Source organism: Hetaerina americana, unplaced genomic scaffold (genome assembly GCF_022747635.1).
Source record: "Hetaerina americana unplaced genomic scaffold, ioHetAmer1.1.p SCAF_9, whole genome shotgun sequence".
In the NCBI taxonomy this organism is placed as follows: Eukaryota; Metazoa; Arthropoda; class Insecta; order Odonata; family Calopterygidae; genus Hetaerina; species Hetaerina americana.
In genome coordinates this window covers 59,723,604-59,746,529 of record NW_027287538.1, presented here as the reverse complement: position 1 = coordinate 59,746,529, position 22,926 = coordinate 59,723,604, and the positions used below count along the sequence as shown (strand labels likewise).

Sequence of the window (22,926 nt, the reverse complement as noted above, 5' to 3'; positions counted from 1 at the left end):
ACAAGTTAGGAATTTTAAAATGCTATGAGCTATAACTTCCACAACTCCTGACTGAATTGGAAGTCTTATTTTATTTTAATATTCTAGTCACTAACATTCACAATCTATTGAGGGGAAAATGGTCGATAAATGTAATTAAAATATTTTCAAGCAGTGTGGGGACTATTCCTCTTACCCTGTTGGACATCTGCACCTCCAGCTGCCATCTTCAGTGACCTCACAAGTGGAACTCCCATAGCAAGGAAGAGAAAAACATGGATTATCCTCTTTGTCCATGTCCTTGCCTGTTGAAATAGTATCCCTGCATTCTGTTATTCCATTTCCATCCAAAGCATCTTCAAATATTTCTCTTCTTATGCCATTTATCTGAAACACATGGTATTTGAAATTAGGAAAATATCATCAAACATAAGAAGCCCTTGTCTGCCAAATTGGTGAACCACCATTTTAAAATTTTGCTTCTGTTACTTTGCCTTTTTACATTATCTCTCATTTCTATCGCTTTTATCAAAGCAATTTTTGCCAATATTGACAAACTTAATCAATATGCGTTCACCATTACTCTAATTAGGAGTCATTATTGGAGGCAGCTGACAGCTATGGCCATTTGTAGCATTAGAGAGATAGGTAGGTAATTTGGAAGAGGAGAGATTTTCAGGGAATAATGGAAGGGTGAAGAGAAATCTGGTGTTGGGATTAGCCTTCTCCTAACAAAAGGTTTACGAGGTCCAAAATTTAACATTCCATCTGATGAACACTAAGCACCACATGGTACCCAAGTAGGGATCAGGATACCTTGGAAAAATTTGGCCACCACCAGGATTCAAACATAGGTCTTTGTTGCAAGAAGCCAGTACATTAGCCAACACATCAAACCAATATACTTTTGAAGGACCACTTTATGTTACTCACAAAGTACACAAGAAAGCATATCAAAATTATGTACAGCAATCTGCTGATTTCTAAATTTAATAGAGCCACTAAAATGTGTGTTCCATGGCAACCTTAGTTGGCAGACAGTGAATAAATAGGAATATGGGTCCAAATATGAAAAGACCAACTAGTATCAACGACTCAGGAATGCAAAGACTTAAGGGTGATAAAACTTTACTACCACTGAGACTTTGGTTAATGAGTTTAATTTCTAGGGGGCCCCAAAAAATCTAAGGAACTTTTGTCAAAATCCTTCCCCTACAACCAGGTTGTGGTTTGTTGAATAAAAGGAGCATGACATTCCTCTGACATACTATGGAGGCCTGGGTCTCCACAAATTGCTTCCTGGTAGACCACGGCCTTTGGAATCTGCTATGGAAGGGGATAGGATTTTTGGCAACACAAAACACCATTTGGATATGAGTTCCTTACTATGTTCATTTAAATGATAGTATATATGATGCAATACTCCATATCTCCATTTAAATCTCATATAATTCTTTTTTGGGAACTGATTTACAGTTTTTTGGATAATATACTAGGCATTAAAAATTGATTTTGCATAACTATCGGAATTAACTGAGCCATGGAGGTCACAATTCATAGCTAAATAAAATCAATAATTTCTTATTCCATGATTCAGTATGCACACATCTTAGTTACATTGTTGAAATTAGGCAGTTAAAAGTTAAACTATTTCCTTTTCTTTTACTTTTATATAACTTCATACTATTCACTCACCTTCAAATCTTGCATACAACCAACAAAACCCTCATATTCCTCATCATCATTCTCTGGTATTTGCTCATACTTGCTTGGCTTTTCTTTTTCATCTGACGATGACTCGTCGACGGCTTGGTTACAAGGTAAAAGCATGTTTGGGACCCCTCCCAGAAAGAGAAGATTTTGCTTGCCAATCCCTCCTGTGGACTTCTTTGGCATTGGAGCCCTTTGTTGTCCTCTAACAGCAACTTGCCCATTGATTTTTAAGGAAGCAACACATTGGAGGTAACTCCTTCCACTGGAAGGATTGTTCTTATGGACAGCTTCATATGGAAGAACTTCAAGACTGGCACGAAAGAAATTGATCATCATTTATCTTACAAATATTTACTCAAAGCTTCACATATATATGTAAACTGTCTGAAACATGTTAGCATGGGAGCTATCTCAGGCAAACCAAAATATTAATTCAAATAAAAATGTGCATAGGCTGAAAATAGTGGTAAGTAGTAAGCTAACTTTTCATTCAAATTTCTGGGAAACTATCATTATAGCTGAATTTGTAGTAAGCACAAACCAAATTATTTTTCCACTGATACCATTCAGATATGTTAAACCGGCTTTACATTCCATTAAAAAAATAGATTTATTATATACAATCTTACCAAAAATAAAGAAATGATATAAAAGGTTAAAGTAATTTTTCAGATTACAGATATTGTATATTTACTCAAAAATATTCTCAGATTATATGGTCAGAAGTAATCAGTTTAAACAAAATCAAGAGACAGATTCAATACACAGATTTGGGAGATTCATAAAAAAATATTTGCAGCAACAGGAAGGAAAATGTTTTACACATTCATTTATTTTATCATGAACACCTATGAAATGATATATAATATTGAGTGAAATATTCATCAATCTACAGTGAATTAATTCTATATTTTAAACAATTTAAAAATGAATTTCTGGGAAGGCAAGAAGAAATTCATCAATTTAATGAAATTCAAAACAATATACCCAGGCAAGGTAATTGAAATTCCTGGAAAGATGTGTACAAACATAATGTAAATTAAATTTATCACTTAAGAAGTTAGCCACGCTGATGATTTCCCAGAGATTTATGTGAAAGATTAGCTTACCTCTTCATACATAGTCTACATTCTCATTTTAATTTGAATTTACATAGAAAGAAATGCATCCAGCTCAATCTGAAAAATTGACGAGTTAAATGATTTTTTACACTGCTAACCTTTCTCATTGCTATAAGAACACTTTTAGTTGGGATCAGGACATCATGAGGACAATAAGTGAAACTTGAGCGGTAGACTTAAGTGCTTACACAACATGAACTGGGATCACAATAGACTGGATGGGTTGTCGTTTTCCTTGTCCAGCCCACCGCTGACCATCTTCCTCACCAAACAGGAGTGAACGCCCAAGGCCACAGGTGAAGTGGAATCGCATGAGTCCACTCTTGTGGTTTATGGCCAGAGAGGCCTTGGCCATTTGTCCTAAGGTGATCTTCATCACTAACCCCCAACCTCCCACTCGGAGACTCCTCTCTTGGAGATTAATTTTTATATCAATTGAAGTGGAAATCGAAGCGTGGGAATGTAAGGAGCGACTACCCCGATGATGTTTGCCACTGTTGTGAAGTGGACTTGTTTCAGAGAAATGTATTCCAGTTCCAGAAATGTTGCTGCTCCCATTAAAGTGCATTGGTTCTGTATTTCCAGTGGCATTACTTAGTGAATGATTGGCCTTTGTAAGGTTTTTGGCAAATGTACCATTTTCTGGATGGCTATCTTCCATGTGAGATGCTGTGGAAGAATCTTCTATAGATGAAGAATGATTCTGGGAATGTCTGGTAAAGTTACCACTGGATGTCAAATTTTTTAGATACAAAGAATTGATTGATTGCTCATCAAATTCCATTAAAGTTGGTGAATGATTTTCAGCCTTCACAGATTCTTCCGATTCAATAGATTTTGGGGACTCTTCTTCCATGTAGTAAGAATAGTTGTGTGTATATTCATATTCTTCATAATATTCATAGACCTCCTCAAAAAGATCAGGTTGCTTTGCTCCCAAAGCAATGTCATCACTACTCTTGTTCATCATCATTAAATCAGATGAAGAAAGGTTTTTCATCGTATGCCGCTTAAAGTTGGATTTAGAGTCATCTAATTCCAAGTCGTCTTCACCTTCCTGTTGATTAGAGAGCTCTGAGATATTTAGTGAATGCATTAAGAAAGAGTTCCCATTGAATGAGGCTACTTCAACCATTTTCTTCTTTCCACAAAACCGACCTCCAAAGCGGAATGTGCACTCACACTAAAAATGGAAAAGAGAAACTAGTGAGAACAGGATTTCATGTAATAACAGAAGGTACACACTATTACAATTTCAAAAACAGAGACCTGAGCAGAGAAATAACTAATGTTCCTGTCACTTGAATGAAATGCTACTGCCAGCAAACTACATACAATTTTCTTGTTAATGTTTATATGAATATTCTCATCATAACTTACTTCTCCTATTCATGTTGTAGTGATGAGCTGCTTTATGATGAACAACTTCATCATAAACAGGAGTGTTTGAACAAGAATATTCTTTTTATTTTGTAACAGATGGTATCATAACACAATTCAGAATAATTGATAGACATTATTTTATGGCATCTCATCAAAATTCTTCCTGAATCCCAAGAATATGAGTAATAAATATATTCTTTAGCCTCTCTAAATACATGTACGATATTTTAAGAGGTCAAATGCAAACATCAATGAAAAATATCATTTAAGGTACATTCGATGATAAGGCTAGGGTACTTTACAGTTTATTTGATATAAAGCCAAGTTGAAATCTCTTTCAATAGTTTTAAGTCCACTAATTAACATAGATAATAATTATTGTTATTATTTAAAGTGTATTCCTAATCAACTAAGGGGATCAGTAAATCATCTCTACATTCATGTGTGATTGCTAACATTAAAAAGAAGCAGAATAATTGTATTGGTCTCATAAGATTACTTGCTGCTTTAAGCATCAATACTTTTCACTACTATTTTTGTCGTTGTGATAGGTTAAAAAATAATCTAATCTATTTTTTGTTCTTCAATTTTGTCTCTGTTCGAAGTTATTAAATGTAAATGATTTAAGGATTTAAATCTTTCACTGCGTCTTGTATCCATACATTTTCACTTTCTCTCAACAGAGAACTGCTTGATTGGGAATATAGTTAAATATTGATTAAAAAATAAATGTTTTAGGTAACCTCTTATGGGGAAAGGACATCTGATGCCCCTTGAGATGGATGTTATATGAAGAATTTGACATTCTGTAAATAGATATTTGGTCTATAAAGAAATGTATACAAAATATTTCATGTCAGGAATGTATTTCTTACGTAGGTGTAGGATGTGTGTGATTTCTTTCAATGCTTTGTTAGTCAATACGATTGAATAGAGAATAAAGTGAAAGATCCCATAAACTCATTCTTTTCATGCATGACGATATAATTGTTTAAAGTCATTCCATTACAATATCAAAACAAACATCTTATTACCTCATTGTAATAGCAGGTTCCACCATTTAAGCATGGTATTACGTTGCATCCAATGTCAGTTGGCTGCTCGCTTCCAGAAGTTGTGTCAGTTGTGCTGGTTATGTCTGTGACAATAGTTCTATCAGATGATTCTTGAGTAGAAATGTGTGATGAGACTTCAGGAATCATTGTTGTAGTTGATTCTCTTGTCACAGGAGAAGTGATTGTTGTGGTTTCCTGTGTTCCCCTGTATGGCTCCTCAGTATCTGTCACAATCGTAATTTCAGAGGTGCGTTCTGCCACAGGGACCTCAGATTCAGTCACTTCTCTTGGAGTATCAGAAAATATACCCGTGAATGCACTTGTCTCTAATGTGGTAAAATTTTCAATTTTGGTTGATGTTTGTGTAATATCAGATGTGCCATATGTTGACACCTCTGTCACTGTTGGTGGCTCAGTTGTAAATGTAGTAATCTCTTCAGTTGATGGTTCTCTTGAAGAAGGTATTATACTCGAGGTAGTTACAGTAGGAGTAAGACCAGCATGAAGGATGGTATCAGTACCAATTTTATCAGTGGTGTCCATAGGGCCAACGATTGTGAATGCTGTTTCTCCGGCAGTGGTATGTTGGGTGATCATCTCAGAAATGGGGAAATGTGTTGATTCCATTGGCTGTTCTGTTGACTCTGAAACTCCAGGAATAATTCCTTCTGTGAAGGGCTCCTTAGCTATCACTGTTACTTTTTCACTTGTAAACAGTGATGTAATCAATGAATCTGTAGGTTCAGAGGTTAATGTTGTGCTTGCTGTTTCTCTGTCCTCTACGAGAACCGAAGTGTGTGGCTTTGTGTGAAATGCAGTTGAATCAGTCAATGTGATTGTACTGTGAGTTGACCTGTCATCATAAGACTTAGATGTGAAGGTGGAAGTATAATAAGGCCATTCCGTTTTTGTACTTGCTGATGGTGGAAGTGGGGGAAAATGTGTTATTGAAGTTGAGCTATCATCAGTTGTCTTCTCTGTTTCCAAAGGCACAACTGTGGAACTAGGCAGACCCAGAGGGTCAACTGTCAAAGTAACACTGTCTGTGACATCAGTTATTGGTGTGCTTGTTTCTCTGGATGACAATTCTATTGTACCATCAGTAGACAATGACATAGTGGCATCACTTGTTGAAGTTGTCATCTTTTCAGTGATCCAAACTTTATCTTCTCCAACAATGGAAGGCACTCTGGTACTGGAAAACTCATGAAAATATGTCAATGGCTCTAAACTAGAAAATGCTGCATCTGTTGATACAATGGATTCATCTTGCTCAGAACTCACAGATGGCAATGTAGAAGTAAAAAATAATGGGCTCGATGAGTCAGGAGGTAAACTTGTTGAGTCTGTTGTTCCTATAGAATAAGGAGTACTACTTTCTGTGGTCTTAGAATCTACTTCAGTAGTAGAACTAAATGTCTCCTCAGAAAGAGTAGAAAGCTCTTGAACTAGGTGAGTCACTGTAAAAGTTTCAGAAGTCATCTTCTTTTCCATATCAGTGGTCACCGTAACTGCTTCGAATGTTGTAGTTTCTGAAGTACTCTCCTCAGTTTTGGTGAGAAAAAATTGAGTTGTAGAAGTAGTGGGGTGCGGAGTTGATGAAGTAACGAGCAATGTGAAATCTGGAGGAAGTGTTGGAGATTTTGAGGGTTGTGTGGAGACATTTTGGCAATATGGATCAATCTCACCTTCTGCAGTATCATACAGAGGGCACTCACAGAAATGCCCAGTGAAATTTGTAGGGCAAGAGCATGTAAAAGAATCCACACCGTCAATGCACTCCCCTCCATTTTGACAATGGCCACCAGACACAACGCTGCTACCATTAGCGGGCAGCCAAGATGAAGATTCTGCCAGAAGGCACTCATCATAGCGATACTGACATCTATCTCCATGGAAGTCTGGAACACAATAGCACACCCTTGCACCATCTGATTCCAATAAACAAAGAGCACCATTTTCACATATGTCCTCCTCATTTCCTTCTTCTAAATCATCAGTCTCAAAGCCTCCAAATATGTTAAGTCTGGTTCCATTAATTCCTCTGCACATCTGTAATGTCATCTCACAGTTCTTCCCAGTGTACCCTGCAAATAGAATTTTATGTAAGTCTCTGAAATATTTACCCTTTCAAAGTAGAGAGAGAGATAACACATTCAAATTAAATTTCCTTGTGGTTGAAAACATCTAGTATCTTTAATCCTTACATTACAAAAAGTCTACTCAGTTTAATAGAATTGATTTGAGTCTCCTGGAAATCCCTCCACATTTATGGTTCTATTTGAAGCCACAATTTAATGAAATGATGAATAAAATAGCAGTGAATGGTCCCAGTCTTAATTGCTACAATGTAGCTTTGGAATTTTTTTGACAAAATGTAATTTCATGATAACCTCGTTGAAAGTGAAATTTTTATGAACGAGTTAAGGAGGTATAAACACTCTAAAGTAGAATTTAAGTCAGTCTTGTGCACATCTCATTGCAAACTGCTAACATAACACATATTTTTGGGATTAGATAAATAAAAGAAGCAACACTTATAAAATATTGCCAAAAGTTTTAATTGTTTGAACAGTTTTGAGGAGTTTGACAACTGTTATGCCCATACAGATTTTGTTTCTTGCAATTAGATACCTACCAAGCATCCAGTTTCCAATCAGACTATACTCTTCATCTTTACAATATATATCTATATTTTAAATCACTTACCAAAAGGACAAGCACAGGAATAATCAGCAAGAAGATCAATGCATAGGCCCCCATTTTTACAGGGGGAAGAGGCACATTCATCAATTTGCACCTCACAGCGAGACCCAGTCCATCCAGTACTACATAGGCAAGTGAAAGAAGGCCCAGGGCCATCCAAGCAAATTCCACCATTAAAACATCGAGGGCCTGCAAGAATGAGATGCTGACTGTTACCCTGTTTTATCTTGAGTTGCCTTTTAGCACTACCCATCACATTGAAATAATTACAGAATTTACATTTTTGATATGCAAATAAATATACATATCCACTAAGCCTGAGATATATTGGTAGATATCTCTAACAGAAAGAAAGGCACCGAGCGTTTTATTGAAGGGAAAATCAAAATTTGAACTAATTATTGAGAACTTAGCTCTTACAATTGGGATATTGCTTACTTTAACTGAAAACAGTAAGTTTATTGATCACCAGAAATTCATTATTTTGCTCACATAGTGAGAGAAAACTCAAACGCAAGTAGTATAGATAGTGAGATAGTCCATTCTCTGATTAAAATATCCTTTTAAGATTTTTCAAACATCTTCCAACAAGGAATTTTACATGAAAGATACATAACCCCATTCATAAAATTTCATTTTTTCTCTTGAATTACCTGGGATATGCGGCATTGGATATGAAATGTTGCAGACAGACACATCAATGCCACAAAAATTCCCTGCATAGCCAGCAGGACAGGAGCATACAAAGCCATTTTCTTGATCAATACAAGATCCTCCATTGAGGCATGGACTTGATGCACATTCATCAACATTCCACTCACATGTCTCTCCTAAATATAAAGAGAAACGATGTAACTCTGATTAAATTATTACATTGTTTTTGGCTGCCTGAATTCAGTATTTCAGGCTATGATACCATGAAATGCATGCAGAGGTACTCTATACTACTTAAAATATGCAGAGAAGGAAGATATAAACCTTAAGGATGATTATAAAAATAACCTGTAAATCCTGGCAGGCAAGAACAGTTGAAAGCTGCAATTGAATCAGTGCAAGTGCCTCCATTTTCACATGGGGATGACCAACATTCATCCCAATTTGTCCCACAAAGCTCTCCAGTGAAGCCATCAGCACAGAAGCAAATGAATGAGCTGTAAAATTTAAAGCAGATATATCAGTGATTTCAACTAAGTGAATCTCCTAGTTCATAAAGATAGGAAGTTTTTGGAGTTAGTATTAATTAACATTAGAATGTGGGAAAAAAATTTGTGTAACTCAGAAAGAACTTGATACCTGGGTCATGTTAACAAAACAATTACTATAGGTACACATGAAGATAACCTGCATTCTTGATAATTGCAGATATAAAAATGATATACATACCTACCCTTCAATTTTATGTACCAAAGTCATAAACTGCATGCATATTTTACTGACTCCAAATAGAATTTGCTTTTACAATTAAATAGATCTTAGGCAGCATGTCAGATAGTAAATATCTAATATAATATAAGCTTTGCTGTGTTTAATGGTTATGCTTTGTGGCAATATAAAATATATGAAAAACAAAAATTAACCATTCATTTTAACAGTAGAAGAGAGCATGATTAATTTTTAATAGTTTAGGCACAGTGATCGATTAGCAAATTCCCAACTTGATGAGGGAGGTGCCTTGCTCCATAAAAATCCATTTACCTTCTTTTGATGTATTTTATTCCTTGTGATTGTCAATTAATATTTTACTAATTATGTTTCATTTTGACTTAATATTTATCAAATAATGTTTATTTTTCTATTGATATGTTTTAATTATTTTATTTCTCATTTTGCTTAAAATGAACTGGGAATTAAAAACTCCCATTTGCTGAAACTGAAATTCATCACTTGCACTAGACTTCATCACTTCATCTTGCCTAATTTCAGCTACAATATTAAGTTACCACTATGGTTGTCTAGCTACACTCAAATGCATTTATAATGATTTGTCACATATTTGAGGAGTTGATAGTTTTTTTGGCTAATAACCTAAATATATATGGGACGACAAGCACAAAAAATAATGGACAACTGTGCTTAAATATCTGCACAAATACACCTTCACAAAGCAAATACTATGTATGACAAGGCCATAGTATTTCAATTCCTTTCACATCTGACTCATTTTGGAAAAAATGGGTGAGAATCCCATACTCATACACTCTCCTTCAACAAAATCTCTGTTGACTTCATCTCTTCTTTAATTTGCATGTTTTGAGAATCATAGTTCTGACTCCGTCTATTCATCATTCTGATCTTCTTCTGACTACCATTTGAAATAGGATATAAACTCTTTAAATCAGAGGAAAAGTATGACCTTGTTGTAACAATCTGGAGCATTATTATACTTACCATTAAAAGAAGAACCAATCACATATCCACTTCAAAGGTTTTTTTAATAATTCGCTGAGAAGCACTTATGGGCTACATGTCAGCCCTAATTTGATTGTGCTTTTGAGATATAGTACTGTTTTTTATTTATACAATTTAGAACTTAAATTTTTAACTGACTGATTGAGTAGCTCAGAGACAACCATGTTTCATCATAACGTAATAATGGTTTCTAAAGATGTGAGCAAAGGGTATAAAGGCAGGAGTAGAGTTTTTAAGGATTAAGATCGGTAGAACAAAGGAAGACATAAGGATATAGAATATTAAAACCAGGAAAAATGTTTTTTTTACACATTTCACATTTTCTGTTAGAAATATTTGCTACGGATAGGTAGTTTTAGTAATGACGAATATTGTTTAAGGAAGATTACACTAATTCAAGAGACTTTTGGAAGCTAATTTCCTTCTTCATAAAAAGAGATAGTAGTCAAATATATGAAGTTCCCATACTTCCTCCATAGAGAGAGAGGAGTATGGGATTTGATATTTATCACTGTCACTAAAACAGCAACCTAATGAAAGGTTATGCTGGAAAAAATGTAATAGTATTTCCATATTTGGTTATGTTAAAACTCTCTCATCTCCACTTCCAATCTTCTAACTATGTCCACAAATAAAACTGATCCTTGGACATCACAGTATTAGATGGCATCATTCATATTTCTCTAGTATGGGACCCTCATGAAGGACAAAAAACTGGAAAAGGTACAAAGAAAGGCTGCCCGACATGTACTGGGGAAGTATAGGAGGATGGAGAGTGTGTCTGACATGCTAAAAACGCTGGGCTGGGAACCTCTACAAACTAAAAGGAAGGTAAGCAGACTTTGTGGAATGTTACACATTCTGAAGGGGGAGAAAGCTTGGGCCGATCTTAGGAAAGAGGCGGGGAACCCAAATTTTAGGTAAAATGCCGGGCGCAAAGAACCAAAAAAAATTTTCTTTTCTAAATAAAACAATTGTTGATTGAAACACCTTACCTGCAAAAATATTCGAGCCCTTTCCTAACAGAGTGCATACTTTTAAGAAAAGATGTAAGGAATATTTGTAATTATTTGATTGATGTGTGGTGTATTGTATTATATGTAGCAGCTTAATTTTTTTAAATTTATCTTTTTTTTCTTACTGATTGATTGATGCAAATGAGATGGGGATTTTCTTTGTTTTGTTAAAGAGATTTGTGCTTGGAAGTTTCCTTTAAGTGTACTTTTTTTTACTGACTGATTTTACCTACTATCTTTTGTGATTACTTGGGACTTGTGTGCCACCTGACAATGTTTGTCAGCACATGTGGATTTTTAATAATAATAATAATATTTGAAGTAGGCACCTGCTTTATATTTAAGCAATGAGATTCAACCTGGGGAGCTTTTTAGCAACCAGCTAACCTCCTGAAGGTGATCAGCATGAAAATGCAACCTAGGGTATAAAATCTTCTGCTGTCACAAAGTATTCTCCGCAGTTGAGAGAGCAGATCATCTATATGTTCAAGAACTCAAATAATGCTCCAACAAGGCAGATTTTTTCTTATTGTTATAGTTTATGAAAGTTTCATTTAGCAGTGCATATATACCTATATTGAAACAGCTTTGTACATCGGTTGCGGTAGTCCACAGGTAGAGGACTACTGACTGGAGGGCCCAGGTTTGAGTCCCGGGCAAGCCTCTCTGGGCACCCTGAGCTCCACACATGCTCTGTGATTTTTTGGTTACCAGATCTTCCCGGGAAACCATAACCGGCACAGGGAAAGGCACTGCCCCCCCCCCCCCCCCACTCTGATATGTGAATTTCACATGCTGTTGGGTTTAGTACTGAGTGAACTACCATCACCTACCAAACCGATCTTTGGGTTGATTACTGTGGTTATAGATGTGTACACAATAAAACACATGCTTTTAAGAGAATTTGGCTTTATGTTGAGTTTTATGGGTCTACATAGATGGAAATGGGTCCATATTTACAATTCATGAGTCTAAACTTGTACATGAAAAATGCATTAGGCCAGTAGCTTAGACATTAAAAGCTAGGAGTAAGATTACGTTAAATTTGAAATGAAGTAAGACCACAGGGATGGACAACAATCACGTGGAACTACTTTGGAGTTTAGGAAATTTGGGGAGGAAGAGTTTATATGGTCTTCTTAGTTTTTATAAGGAATGAATTTGGCTGGAAGAGTTTGTCTGATTAGTGTTAGTTCTTATTTCAAAAAAGGGAAAGGCAGACATATGTAAGGATTATAAGACACGTTTGATTTAGCATGCAGCTAAATTGGTACTCAGGGTAGAAAGGAGAGCAAATGATTACCTAAGAGATGATCATTTAGGAATAGGGAGAGGAGAGGCACGCATGATGCCATAGCAGTAATGAGGACACTAATAGAGAGAAACATGGAGTACAATCACGATGTACTTTTGTTCTGTTGAGTTGGAGTATTCAATAGAGTGAATTGGGAATAATTAATAAATATATTGCAGAAAATAGTAGTAGATTGAAAGGTAGGCAACTTATCCACAACCTGTACATGACTCCTAAAGTGCAAGTTGTGGATGGAGAGTTGGGATGAGCAGTATAAGGAAGAGGGGCAAGACAGGGGTGTACTGACCTGCGCTTATCAACATATATAGGAAGGAATTGGTTTGAAGGGGAATGGGAAGAACTGGAAAAAAGTCTTGGGGAATTCATAAAATCAGTTAGGTTATTTAGGTCAGGTTATCAGTTAGTTTTGCAGATGATCAAGCTCTAGTTAGCCAGCCAGTCAAGGGGTCACAATCATTGCTGAGCACTTTGCAAAATCACGGACATAGGTAAGGGATGAGAATAAATGTAATCAAAACAAAAGTTTTGTGGATTTCAAGAAAGAGGAAAGCTAAGTTCACTATAAAAATTGGTCATATATTAGAGCAGGTGGAATGGTTTGTTTATTTCAGAGGTGTTTGGACCAAAATAGTCTAATTAGTATGGACTAAAGAAGTTGAATGGAGTCAGGCAAAGCATCTCTCACAACGAGGATGGAGTTGACGATGGGGACATTGAGTAAGGATGTTAAGAAAAGACTAATGAAAACTTTGATATGAAGTGTGGCTTCGAATGGTGCAGAAACAAGGTCGTTGAAGAAAGTTGACAAGACTACACAGGAGACTTTAAAATTGTTGCGGTGGAGAAGAATGGAAAAGGAGAAACAGACAGTAAGGAAGTGCTAGCCATTGAGCAGGAGGAGAAAGGATGGGTGACCGAGATCATAACAAGATATGAAAGGTAGATGCACAGCATATCAATTGATGATGGGATGTTGAAGACTGGCATAGAGAAAAACATTAGGCAAACAAGGAAGGGGTATGACTAGGATAGGCATGTCAGACAGAATGAAGGAAGCATGCGGAATTGAAGAAGTGTTTATTCAAGTAGTGTTGGGTGTCACATTTTTTTAATTTAAGAGATGCAAAGAAATATATTGTTGTCCAGTCTAAATCTATCTAAAGCATACCTTAAATGATTGGCCACCTAAAAATAGGCTTATGTCTCTTTCTGGTATCAATTTCCACCACTCAGGATTATACAGTATTTTAAGTAGGTGAAAATATAATGATAGTGAGGAGCTCAATAATAGTAGTCACTTGTAATGTAAAAATAATTAGAGAAGAAAATAAAATTGATAGCCGACTTTTGTATTATTTAACTTTGATTTGGTCAATTTAGACAAGGATATAACATTTTACTTCATACACTTTGAAGCTTCTTAAAAAAACATTTATGAACTTTTTTGAATAACTACATGATTGTACCCCATTAGTTAGAAGACCAAGGAAAATTGAACAAGAAATCCTGAGGGACACTGCCTTTAATGAACTCATTTTGTGCGCAAAATATTAATGGCACCATTACTTTTTTGAACAGATGGAAGAAGACTGAGATACATGGGTAACGGACAGGTGGGGAGGGCAAAGTAGTGGAGAGGGTGCAGGATAGGAAAATGGGGGGGTTGATGGGTGAGCAGTAGGAGTGGAGGTCAATGAAAAGGGGAGGGTACTCCCTAGTGGACAAAGATCAAGCCCTGATCCGAGCATGCTCTTAGCAGTAAAATTAACACCACCTCAAGGATTTAGAGCTTTAATCATGTGTCAGAGGGGAAAAGGGAGCCAAAAGTTGAGACTTGAAAACTGCCATTGAAGGAAACATTATGGAGGAAGGTATGTTTGGGACCTGACAGAGGGGCCGATAGTTTCCAGCAGGCACAGTGATTTTTTATGCTGATGTTTAGGGGCATGGTGAATTGCCCAACATAGAACGGGCAGAGTTGGCAGTTTGGTTGGCAAATTATATTATGGATTGCACATGAGGGAGTGTAATGTGATGGGAGGAAATTTTGAATGGAGACAAGGAGTGATGAAAATGGTATATATATATATATATATACATATATATATATGTTTTACATTTCAGTCAATTGCAAGATGTTGGTGTGGACTTGTGGGTAATGGAAGATTTAGATATGGTTCAGTGGATTTCAATGTGTTGAATAAATTGGCAAGTCATTTATAAGTGAAAGAGGGACATTTAGGTAGTATTTTTGCCATTGGTTTGTGGTCAGTCAACATTGAGAAAAATTCTTGGAGGATATATTTGAGGGACTGAATTCCTTGAAAGTGCATTGCACAGACAGAGAGGATGTATGATTTAAATGCCTAGGGAAGGCATGATCTGTGTCTACATATATATTTTTTTGTTTTCACCACATTTAAGTAGCCCTTCAGTATTAGAAAGATATCGAATATGCGGTGTAAAAATGTGAAAACATGAATTTTTAACCATCTCATGTCCATAAATTAATATATTTTCTATTATAATGATTTTCTAGAAAATGAAATGTCAAGAAGCGGGCTAAAGGCTGCTTTTATTATGGAAAATTAAATGCAGTCTTTTCTGCACACTGCAACATGCATATTAAATGAAGTCCTTTCCAAGCTCAGTGGTGGATATCACTTCAAGCGAATTGCAATTCAATGTTCATCTCTCCAGTCACTATCTCTGTTATAATATACAAGTTCCTAAATAGTTTCTTTGAGTTTATAATAATCTCATAGTTTCTCCCACCACATACTTCATTTGCCTTACTTTTCAGTCAGCTTACCAATTCCATACTTCTCCTTATCTTGATTTCAAACCACACAGCTTATCTCATAATAGTACACATACTACATACATATATCATATGACTTTCTATGGAGAATAGGATTTGTTTAATCTTCCCTTTAACTGTACCCTAAACTCCTGGTTGATAATTTACTCTTTTGTAAACCCTTTTGCCTTGGACCTTCTTCTCCTCCCATTTAAACCAAAGCCATTCAGACTATTGCCAAATCTAGCGCTTTGTAATTATTTCACTCGCTCTAATTTCTGCACTCGTCGTTCAACAATTAGTTCATCCCTTATTCATTTTAATCTTAGTACCTTTGTTTTCCCATTTCTTATTGAATCATAGACACAAAATTTGGTTGATGATAATGTCCCTTTAGGGAGTATACCCTGGAACAAGAACTACAATGTGTGTCAGTACTGCAAATAACATCCTGGCAAGCACTTTTCACTTGAACACAGACAGCCCTTTGTATGGTGAATGGTATAAAAGGCATATAATGTCATTTTAATGAGTAACACTTAAAAACAGTTTTTGCTTACAGAATAGTGAAAATTAACAATTCATAATTTTTCAATAAAGACACTTTTAACCACATCCATGGTTCCTTCACCCTTAATTAATGTGGTACTAATTTTAATACTCTAATGGCCACCCTTTAGCATATTTAGAGTTATATCACACACTATTTCAGCATAATTTATTTCTAGGTAAACTGGGTGTTACATGGCCATGCATATTCACTTTGGTTGATTCTGCTAAACATTAAGGGTGATTATCTGTGCATTTATTAATCCAATGATACATCATCTCCTGCAAAAAAAATATCAGCTCATGCCTAATGTTGAAAAATGTGCTCCACAAAAAAACAGATTTATCACACGATGAGGCAATTTCAAGCAATTGTCTTAAGCTTTCCCTATAATTCATTCTATTTGTGCATGACAAAAACAAGCATATGATAATAGCAGTATGTGATCCACACATCAAATTCCATGCATGATTCAGTGTAAAAAAAAAACAAATTTAAAAGTCATTTTCACATCACAAAAAATAAATAATGATCAAAGGCTTTCTTTCACTCTTGTGAGAACATCGAATAATTATTTCTCAAAAAGAACCATTTGCATAAAAGGGTGCTAATTTGTTTCTTTAGTTAAGGACTTCTTGAACAGAATGTATTATGGATTTGATCAATGTAACACACTATTTTCACATGTTTATTGACTGGAAGAAATATTTTATTCAGAACTGGATAATCTTCCTTAAATCACTTAAGCATCAATAACTTTCCCTTAAAGTGACTAAAAATTATAATACCGTCAATTGATAATAATCAAGATGTTTCTATAAATTATTTTTTGAGAAACTATGAAAACAATTTCACAAATTAAAAAGAAGATACTCGCAAGGCTCAGAATGGGGACTCACCCCCTAATTGACCAACTTTAAAGAGATTTTCAAAAGCAAACCTATATCCCAAATAACAAAACAGTAACTCAATTTTCTGTGATAGAGGAATTTTATAAAATTCAAATGTATTTGAAAACAATTATATTCTAATGCACATAGGTAGAGAAATACACTGCAATTAGAAGAAGGCAAATGATTTCTTAACTTGACTAACGTGAATGAACAAATTAATCAACCAATTCTAAATGGAATTTTCTGGGAAATTTAGTATCCATGTAGAGAATGGAGGGAATTTATTTCATTTGATAATAAGCATTAAATTCAGGTAAGGCCAAATAATTTTTAGATTTCTTCATATTCATCTAAAGGAAAATCGTTTTAAGATAAACCATAGTTTTTAAAATCCATCAAAATAAGGCACAAAAGAATGGTTTCCACATTTACAATCCCACTTCAAATTTGATCTAGGAGTACCAACAACCGTTAATTTAACTCGTACTATTTCAAAAGCTATGGTGAAAGAAAGCATTTGAGGGTGTACAAATATTGTAACAAATCCTGTGTCACTTAATCTATTACAATGACCCTGGTAATATATTAGACCTATAAAAACCAAATGGCAATGATAAATCTCAAGTAGCTGGGTACCACAAGGCATTAACCTGTTACAAAAATATTTCGATGATAGAACCATTCCAATTCATTAGCAGAAACAATGCGAATAACATTACATACAATCACAGTCCATTGGTTGGTTTCATGATCTAATAAATATTTTTACTATGCATGTTAATAACAGCTTTCCTCAGTCTATCCTTATTACACATTAACCTAAAAATTTGCTGGAGTCAAATAGCTTCTTTATTATTAGGTTTCAGGTGCCTTCCCCTGTTCTGATCCACTATTCTCCTTGAGAGAATAATTCTCCAACAGTAATACATAATCCCACCAATCAACCAAACTTTGGAACAAATGAAATTGTTCAGAGCCCCACTTAATTTATTTGGGAATATTTGTACTTGCGATTATTCGTAATGACTTGGTAAAAACCAAGGGCAAAGCTGAACATTGAGAGAATAATAAATATTAATGTTTTAAATGCTATCACTCCGAAAGATAACTGCGAATGAAAAAATTCTTGCAACTGTCATCCTTTGCACATGGGGGAATAAGGTAAGCATAATTCCTGAATATGTCATTTAAATTGACTTTCTCGTGCGATTCTAGCATCATGTTAGTAATTTGAAATGCAATAATTGAATTTGTGCTAGTTAATAACATTTTCTGAACAGAATGAGGGGCAGTAGTACTGACTGAATACTGAAACAATAACAGTGCAGAATACTTGAAAAAAATCTTTAAGCATGTGCATGAAAAGGGCCTTAATGTCCTTAAATGTGCATCTGAGTCAGTCTTTCCTCAGTCCATCATTTTGGAATGGTGCAGACGAATTTCTGGGTGCATAAAAGTTTTATACCTGTTGATATCATCGATGCAAATTCCATTTAAACATGGATTGCTGAGGCATGCCAACCCTGCCAATGAAACTCTTAGAATCCAGGAAACGATAGTAGCACCCACCACTACCAGAAGATGATTACTTTGTGGCTGCATTTGGGCATGACGCCACCACCACTATCATTTAGAGATCACAACAAGAGCATTTGTACGTCACTTTTCAATTGAACACCATTAGTCTGGAAGTTAACTTAGGAACAACATTCATGGATTGTCCTTATTAGAAAAAAATTCTAAAACTTTTACAAATTATTCGAAGGGCATACTTATAGGAGAAATTAATACTAACGAAATATTCAACTTCCCTATTAACTTCAAATAAAGAGGTACCCTCCTCCGAAACATAAACCTGATAAACAGGCGTTCAAAGATAATATCCAATACAAGACTTTCAAAATTCAAATCTTAATGAACAAGAGACTGCCATTATTCGGAAGCAAACACTTAATTAATCGACATGAAACATTACACATCCCTAAACAAACTCATTTTCAGCTCAACTAGTATCCATGACAACCAAATTGTATCGAGAGAAACTATTACCATGGAGGTATTCATCACCCATTAAAGCAAGTTGCTCTTCAGCTCTAGTCCATACGGTTTCTTGCTTGGAAAAATAATTGTTTTCGAAATATAAATCAATTGGAAGCCTTAAGACAATAGAAATCCTGCATTCGTAAAACCTGCTTCGCTTAATTGATGAAAAAACTTATAGCATTACAAATAGTTCTACGCGTGTTTAGTTGGAGCGCTCAAAGCAATTGGTACGTAATGACATCTCTGAGTCATCATCTAAACTATTTGTAGTCGTGTCAAACTTTTTGATTGTGCCACATAACGAGGCTTTTTTTAATTTACAGCATATTGGGCATGTAGACGAATTGTAGTCAACGAAAGAGTTTTACCTTGCATCTACTCTTTCGCAGGATACATGCAATACATATAATATTTAGCAGATGTTCAGAAGTCTTTCGGCGCGGGCATGCGCATCAAAAAATCAATAGAAATGGCGGTATACCTGCTGACATTTCGCGTAACGTTTTTGCCGTGTAGATGAGAAGTGCGGTGAGTACTTGTTATTAGTTAATAATAATAATGAAACTCATTACTGATTGAAAATATATACTGCTTTATTTATCGTCGTTGGCGTTTGTTTACGAAGCTCATCAGGCTTTGTTTACACTTTGGTGGGCGTGTTATGGTTCGCTGTAGAAGTAATTACAACCCTTTTCATTAGTTTGCCTTGCTGTTATTTTGATGTGTTAGTTGTAGAATTCCGATTTTGCCCTCTCCTCGAGGAAGACGTTCAGTCCTATGATCTTAGAGTAACAAATAAATTGCGAGTCATATGGTTGTTGTATTAACGTTCACTGTTTTATGTCACTGTCTCTCAAATTATAGTCTCTTGGTGTTTTACTTTTCTCGGTAACTATGAAATATCTCGATAAATGATTAGAAATATGACCATCTGGAAAAAATAATGGCCTGGTGTCAAACGGTATGCAGTCATATGGTTGTGTTTGTATTTTGAGTTTTGGCTCTTTTAACGTTTGTGATCGAGTCAATTTCTATCGAATGGTTTACAATTTGCTGTCCCAAAGTTATTTTTTAAATCTCATATTTAATTATCAACCGAAATGTGGAGTGTTCACGGTGCCATAAAAACGCGCGGTAACTTGAAGTCTCACTTTTTTCTTATGGCTCAGTATAGAATTAATCCTCACAGTGCAACATGTAGAAAAAATTCAATTTTTTCGCCTCAAGCTCTCTGAGAATTCATTTAATCATTGCAATATTTCGTGTATATTCAAATAACGCGTTTTTTTAAATTCGTGTGATTCCATGGAATTTTCTTCCTTATTATGGAAAGGTCATTCCGGAAAAAAATAATTGTTTCGGCGTCTCCGCCTACGTCTCGCGTCGGATGTGACGGAGGTGGTTTGTCGTCGGTCCAGGGGTCCACGTGGGTGTTAGCGGAGTGGCGTGGGTGTGTTGAGTTTTGTTGGTCGATATATCGAAAGGCACAGGCGCCTAGAATTCCTTGCAGAGTCTCGGAAACAGTGACTCGTATCTGCCTTCACTCTCAAATTGGTTCCGACCGCCGTCGGCGCATCGATCTCTCGATACTGAGTGCCACGAATAAGGTACGGCACCGGACGAAAATTGACACATAAGACGTCAAACTGACACGGTAGGAAATCGCTCTCCGAGTCAGGAAAGGATATACAAGTGTATCTCTCGTGGACGGTTTTCGGTTCGGTAAATCTTTTAACCTTCAACCTGAGCCAAAATATATTTTACTCTCGCGCGAATTTGGAGCTACTCGTTTCATCAAATTATATATCATCAGCTGTCGGATCGTAGGAAAAGATATTCTACGCGAGAGGGTCACCGGAGTTATTTCTTTTTGTAAGTCATCTTCGTGTTTAGTTTGTCAACGTTTGAAATCATAGTTAATGTCACTTTAAGCAATGAAAACATTCATCCCCCACTCGTGTGAGACCTGTTGTCTCGGTAACTAACTCGGATGCTTTTTATTCCAAGCATATGAATGACGCCGAACATTCAAAAATTTAGGAAAAAAACCATGAGCATCAGCTCCCGAAAATATTTGCTTCTTCCTTTTTTTCCAGGTGTAACCCTTCGGATGGTAAAGTTCTTCGAGCAGGAGGAGGGGAGGGAGACCAGGAGAGAGGGCAAGAAGAAGAAATCTCACAAGCAAAGGGGTCTTAGCATCGCCGAGGAAGAAGTAATGAAGAAAAACAAACCGGCCGCGCCTGAGCCGGAAGCCAAAGGTACGGAACCCTCCAAGGGCGAAAGCGAAAAGGGGACCAAGAAGGGCAAAGGCACGGACGCCGAGGCGAATAAGGGGACGTCCTCCGAATCGGACCCCGAGTGTCCAGCGCAGGCAGAGGAGAGTAGGCAAGAGCACCTCGTCCAATTCCACGTCAACCCCGGGGTCACTGTGAGCTTCCAGATGGGCGATCACGTTGAGGTCGTGAAAGGTAAGAGAGACATATTGACTCATCCAAAATCTCCTCCTTCCGTCCCGATTTCTTTTTGACACTCTCGCTTCTTCTTTTCGTCACCGATGCGTTTTGTTATCGTTTGTTTGTGGAAAAAGAAATGTCCCACCCCCATTCATTCTGTTTTCATTTTCAACGGGTTGGAGAGATTTTTCTCCGGCTTTTTCATCATCGTTTTCGTTCACTCGGTGAATTTTGGAACCCTGAAATGTCCCACCGCGAATTTATTCATGTTCACCCCCCTTGATTTGCTGGTAATTGTTGCTTTTCGAACCATCATAAATTTAGTACACGCGCAGCCTCCAAAAAAAGTAACGATATAACCTTCTAACTTCGCCGTTCGTTTACGTTCGCTTGCTCCATCGACGACTTTCTTCCACGTATTCATTCCTCGGTGAGTATGTGGTATTAAAGTGGAAGGAATTCAGATGGTGCAGAATCCGGATAGGTGGGTGACAAAAGGACTTCACCAGCGACAGAGGTGGAGGGAGCAACGTTGGCCTTGTAGCGGGAGTCCCAGGGGCGCGGGATTTTCTTTCCATGCGGTTGCTCGGAACCGCTTGGAGATGCGTCTGGAAATGCGTTAGAGCTCCGAAATTTAGAAGCTAAACGTTTTCCCTCCCATATTTTCTCCTGCCTACCGCTCTTCTGTATCATTATATGTGAATCCCCGCTTGGCTTGGCCGGTTTTCGGCGGGTCGCATATCTCTGAGGGATAAAGAAGGCCAGCGTGGCATTATCTTTGCTCCATGGATAATAAAAGCAGATAAATCATGTCAGCAGTTTATGGAGCATTGGTAGAAACCTTGTTTACATTATTTCATCGGGTGTGAGATTTCCCACGTCGTGCCATATGTTTCACGTACTGCGCGGGCGATTGTGACGTGGATGTATTCGTGGATGCACTTCCATGACTATCGCTCCGAGTGCTTCCGTCAGCTGCGGCGATGATAACTCAAGTAATTGCATATTAATGCGTACGCACATTAATAACTACCATTCTGTCAACAAAAATCCATTACTTTAATGTTTTCAGGTGGTTGATTGAAGATTTGTGTTGCCAAATGTGTGTTTTATAATGCATAAATCATTTATCAAACGAGTGTTTGCGTTACGCCATTTCAGGGTTTTCAATTGTTATCTTCTGCGTAATTAGACTGACGGCGAAAGATAACCGATGCGTACCTATGTGTTCCTATATTCATCTCGCTTCTAATAATTTGTACTTTTGTGTAAGATTCATAGTTTTAAGGAGGATTAAAAAATTTAGGTATGAGTTGTGATCTAATACAATTTCCTATAGCATTAAAATGCGGTGCAAAGTTAATTTCAATTCACGAAGAAACTATTCATTTATGATGAAGTAGTTCTATGACTAAAGGATGAACTGTTTCAAGTGGGTGATGGAGGCACATCGCCCATTCTATCCATTTCGGAACTCGTTTTCATCATTT

The 22,926-nt window shown here is 36.5% G+C and overlaps 1 protein-coding gene across 1 annotated transcript in view; it reads right to left on the bottom strand.

Moving 5' to 3' along the window:
• The window catches only part of eys (eyes shut), a 32,851-nt gene extending 14,309 nt beyond the window's left edge, over positions 1-18,542 (bottom strand). Inside the window, exons 1-8 of the mRNA XM_071597425.1 lie at positions 18,406-18,542; positions 8,960-9,108; positions 8,626-8,787; positions 7,961-8,143; positions 5,231-7,338; positions 3,002-3,996; positions 1,675-2,002; positions 176-366 (exon numbers count right to left, since the gene is read on the bottom strand). Of these exons, the coding sequence (XP_071453526.1) occupies positions 176-366; positions 1,675-2,002; positions 3,002-3,996; positions 5,231-7,338; positions 7,961-8,143; positions 8,626-8,787; positions 8,960-9,108; positions 18,406-18,542 (4,253 nt within the window). The remainder of the gene's footprint in view (positions 1-175; positions 367-1,674; positions 2,003-3,001; positions 3,997-5,230; positions 7,339-7,960; positions 8,144-8,625; positions 8,788-8,959; positions 9,109-18,405) is intronic.
• Between the last annotated feature and the right edge of the window lie 4,384 nt (positions 18,543-22,926).